We start from the raw sequence: 5,000 nt of genomic DNA on the forward strand, positions 1-5,000 counted from the left end.
CAAATTCAAACAGACTGGGGGCTTTTATCACTTTCTGTTCCATACTTAATCCTTCTTTCTAAAAGCAACTCTTGATGTTCTCTTTCTAATAAGGCAATCCATCTTCAATGGGTTTTTTTCTATCTATCTTCTTTAGCCATGTCCACGCAGGCGAGAAACCGTGGAAACTACTGATTTCCCCGAGTTGTTTATCCGCCAGGGACCATCTCTTTTCGTGCCCGGCCGTGTACCCAGCTGAGTGGACAGGCCTAAATACTTCTCGACTTTCATTATTATTATTTTTTTTCTTTAATTACATTTTTCTGGATAAGTTAGATTTACGTAAATATTTGATAACTGGATATCGAGTAAATAACACTGAAGTTGAACATACTGGAAAAAAATATATTCCATATAATATATGGACAACATATTTTAGCAGGCCCCTTGGGTAAAGTTTGTATGAGGTTCTTGGTAAAAGATCATGTTCATATATAGAATGTTTATTTTGGTTGTCCACCTAATTTTCTGATGGAATCCAGTTTTATTTACATATATAATTGTGTAGCTTTGAGCATGCTCTGGAAACTCTTATATGCCAAAACTAAATGCAAACAAGATAATATATTTAAATACAAGCACAGAGTCGCTCCATTTACAACATACTTATTTTGGCCGGTAAGATGTCCTTTAAAACCACATAATAACAGTTTCTACTTACACTTTAGATATAGATTTCAACAATTCAACACAATTTTCATACACAGTATGAATAAAATCATATGATATTTTTTTAAATCAAGGTTAAAGATACTCAAAGTCATTTCCACTGTACATACTAACTCATATTTTAAGACTGTTGGAGCTCTCCTGCACTATATGAATGAATGACAAAACGCTAACATGGATTTCTTCCTCTGATTAGCATCTCCTACGCAAATTTTGTTCTTTAAGAAAATGGATAAGAGAGTCCCCAAAACACTGACTAATGAGATGACAACAGATTTGCTCAAATTTCTAACACCTCTAAGATACCATTCAGAATGAAGTGCTAACCACAGCTATCATTTATCTTACTGAATGGTATACAGTTATGTAAGCTCTCTATATGATATCCTTCTCCATGCTATCATCATCTAACCAAGGAACAGAATATATAACCGTTAAAATGAAAGACTAACATATACCTGTGTTTTCAAAGATACAGTAACAAGTGGCTTGTGCTCTACTGCTTTACGAAAGTGAAATCACAAACTTCAAAGCCAAGACCTGTTTTTTCTTGTCAAAACTAATTTCTTCCACTGATACACCTTTGCTTAAAAACTTGGAAATGTCAATACTTTATATAGCTATGAAAAAATAATTATGTTCCCAAGAAACATTGGCTTTGCTAATTCCAACATAAAACTGCCACACACACACATATACACACACAAGCATACATGTACTAGAACCACATACATTCAAAATCATAAAATATGGTGCTGACTTTATCTTTTGTAACTAAAAGCACAACTGTTTCAACAACAAATTCAGTACATCGAAAGAAACAGAAATTTTCAAGTTAATGACAAGTAAATAGTTTTGTAAGCACATGCTACTATGTTCTTGATATTCAAAAAGGTAATACATAATGTCCAGGGTATTCTGATATGAAAAAAAATACCTGAGGTGCAATAAAACGGCACAGAAGGCTGAAACAAATCATTGACTGGCATTTCTTTAAATATTGTCAAATTACAGCATCTGCCCCATCAAACAGTTCTTTTAACTCCACAGCATCCACAGTATTCTGACTTGTTTTAAGGAGTGTGAGCAACTATGACATTGTGTATCCCCTGGTTACATCTTATCACTCCTTAACTAAAAATCCCGTTTTGCATTATTGGCTGCACATACAGGTAAAACATTTATACAGGGTACACACATTCTACAACACATATCATTAATACATCCAATTCTTCTCATGAGAAAAAAACACCTATCGACACCAACTGGTCATTGTTAATTTCTTTAATAAATATTAAGGCTTCAATTGGAACTAAATCTAAAGAATAAAAAAAAAATAAAAGTATGGATAAAAAGGTCATAACCTATTTCCTAGAAGTATCACAGACACTGCATGACACTTTCATACCCATCTCAATGCAATTTTACATGATTTTATTGCCATTTTGTGTAGCCAGAAAGCGCTACTGAACCTTCATTTCATTGCTAAGTAATTATTTCTTCTTTTACAAATAAAAGTCTGTTAGGACTCCGTAAGAGCACAAGAAAAATATAGAATGAATAAAATGCAAAAGAAGGTGGAAGTCATAATGAAAATCAGTCACATCATGTACTAAATACAATTCTAACAAGACTCACAGGGGCAAATGTTATGTATCACTAACGGAAACCCTTAGCAACATAGGCACAACTTTCTCTTTATTTCAAGTTCCCATTTAAAATGAAATAAGAAAAGCTTTTTATCCTGACAGTAAATAAAGTTACTTAGATATCTAGTTTCCAAACAAAGTTCTTCCTGTGCATAACTTGCTATATATTCACAAACTCAAGAATGAAGCATACCATTACAACTAGAAATGATATAGAAGTTACACATAAATAGATACAATCATTGTTTAACTGTAACACTTGACTATGTCATCAGATCTAGAACATATAGAATATAACTGCAGACTAGCCTTTATGTATTATTCATATCAAACTTGTATGATATACTTTAAAACAACTATTTGTAGTACATGTATACAATATAACTGCTTTAAGAAAAATAAAGAGGAAAATCACATCAGAACTATGAAAACAATAATAGTAAAAGAAGGATCACATACGAACATGCACACAGACATAACACACACACACACTGAATCTCACTTATACCTTTACACAAATATACATTAGGATGCTGATGTGATAAACACACATATATATGTGAACAGTATGTATACATACACCAACATATAAACACACGTGATATGTATGTATATGTGTGTATAGCCTACTTCTATAATCATATATACATGTATGTATTAAGCAATGTGAATATGCAGTAGTTTAACATGAGTGAAAATGAACTTGAAACAAAATAAAAGAAGTAACTCTGATAACGCCTATTTCCTTAAGTCACAGGGACCTCTCTGCTACATCAAAATCATCTAGGATCATCATATCTCCCTTTTCTGCAACAACATACATATACCATTTTTTCCTCCCCTCTTTCACTTAGTAATGCACTCACATTGGACTCTACAAACTTTCACAAAACTTGCGTAATTGTGCAGCACACCTTCTTATATTATTTGTTGGAATGAAAAAAATAAACTTTCCACAACCACAAGTGCATACACATTTGGTCCACATTCACATTTCAAAATATAAAAATGATGCATTCATTAAAATATAAGAAGGAAATACTGAAACCTGAAGCATGTGAATGAATTCCAAGTATATATCAAAAATATAACTAACTTCTGACACCCATTCCATGCTCATTGCTACTTTCGTCAATATAATAATAACCAGGAAAGAAGAGGACAAATGGAAAGAAAAAATTGTATTTTTCATACTAAAGAGACATCTTTGCAATCCTTTCATGAACTGACCTCCTAGAGAGGTTAATCATGACCTTTGGTATATTTATATGACAGTGATAGCAACCTCATTGCAACATTTGCTTCAGGAATTACTTTTCCCTAACAGACAATGAGCTCCACCAACAGTTGTTCAATTTTTTTTTTCTTTTCTATCCTTTTCTAGGTTTCCTTTCCTAATGCCTTTTCAGGTCCTCAGAGATCTCTTTCTCTCGCCAGGGAATTGGTTGGCCATCGCACTGAACCTTCACAGATCCTGATGATTCTCACTCGTATGCACAGTTCTGTCTTCCCCACTGTTCTTCTGGTCCCCAACATCTGGTCCCTTGGATGGGTCTCCTGGTATTCCCTCTTGGCCCCACTGAGCGGATTCTGCGGATGATCTCCGCTGGCTCTCAGAGTTGTGAAGGTTTTGTAGTTGTCTCAGCAGAAGCTGGATTTTGCTTGCATGGTGTGGAGGTATGGATGTGTGGAGCGTGCGGAGAGACTCCTCAGCCTGGAGTGGGGGTGAATGGACATAAATAAGTTATTGGATACCATGGTATGTAAAGCTTCTATTTATTACATATTAGTTGAAATTTTCTTTTCATCAATATACTGAGAATATAATCTCACTAACCAGTCATTCATTCTTTAGTTTCTGTTATGACTAGAATAGCAGCACTTATAAGAGTACGAGGAAAGTGGTTGAGAATAATGATGCATAAAAGAAAAAAGTAACAATTAAAATAGGACTCTCACTTTTCTGAGGAATCCTGCTGCTTCCTCTATGGATTTCCTCCACCGTTCCACTTCCGCTGCATGAAGAGCTTCTTGCTGTTGCAATATTCGTACCCATTCTTCCAGGGCTCCACTTCCTGTCCCAGGTCTGTTTTGGCAATAATAAGATTTATATTTACCAAAAATAATAAATGTAAATGATGCTAAAAGCCTACTTTTTAAGTCAATAGACAGATTATGTTTCATAATTCAAAGGAAAAAAATATCTGCAAAAACATATTTTATGCTACACAGGCATAAATAATAATAAAAAAGATGTTTACATAAATAAATTTAAAAATGTGCTTTTCTGTGTGCGCATACCTGTGCATGTCTTTTTTTATCTCTATATTCATATCAGTCTGAGGAACCTACCTAAACATGCTTGGATCGAGAGCTGGGAATGGTGTGGTATGTACAAACACCTTTTCCTCCAACGCCCAAAGCTTGTAGTACAGCAGGGCATTCAGGGTTAAGAGAATGACCAACGTTGCCACAACAAGTCTCACAGGACCTTCATTGGAGGAATTATTGTTCTCAGTTGTAACAGTTGGCAAAGCTGTAAGGAGAGAAAAAGAATTGAGAAAAATAACACAACTCGGCATATTTTGTGGACCTGAATAACAGCACAGTCAAAAATACGTCCAAGACAAAACCGATAACCTA

The 5,000-nt window shown here is 34.4% G+C and overlaps 1 protein-coding gene across 3 annotated transcripts in view; it reads right to left on the minus strand.

Annotated features, from left to right (window-relative positions):
* Nucleotides 1–3,196: 3,196 nt before the first annotated feature.
* LOC125043933 (protein Aster-B-like) overlaps nt 3,197–5,000 on the minus strand; it is a 24,649-nt gene continuing 22,845 nt past the window's right edge. For all 3 annotated transcript variants that reach the window (XM_047640315.1, XM_047640316.1, XM_047640317.1), the window contains exons 8-10: nt 4,710–4,893; nt 4,317–4,443; nt 3,197–4,071 (exon numbers count right to left, since the gene is read on the minus strand). In XM_047640315.1, the coding sequence (XP_047496271.1) occupies nt 3,823–4,071; nt 4,317–4,443; nt 4,710–4,893 (560 nt within the window). In that variant the 3' untranslated portion in view covers nt 3,197–3,822. The remainder of the gene's footprint in view (nt 4,072–4,316; nt 4,444–4,709; nt 4,894–5,000) is intronic.

This window comes from Penaeus chinensis, chromosome 34 (genome assembly GCF_019202785.1).
Source record: "Penaeus chinensis breed Huanghai No. 1 chromosome 34, ASM1920278v2, whole genome shotgun sequence".
Classification (NCBI taxonomy): Eukaryota; Metazoa; Arthropoda; class Malacostraca; order Decapoda; family Penaeidae; genus Penaeus; species Penaeus chinensis.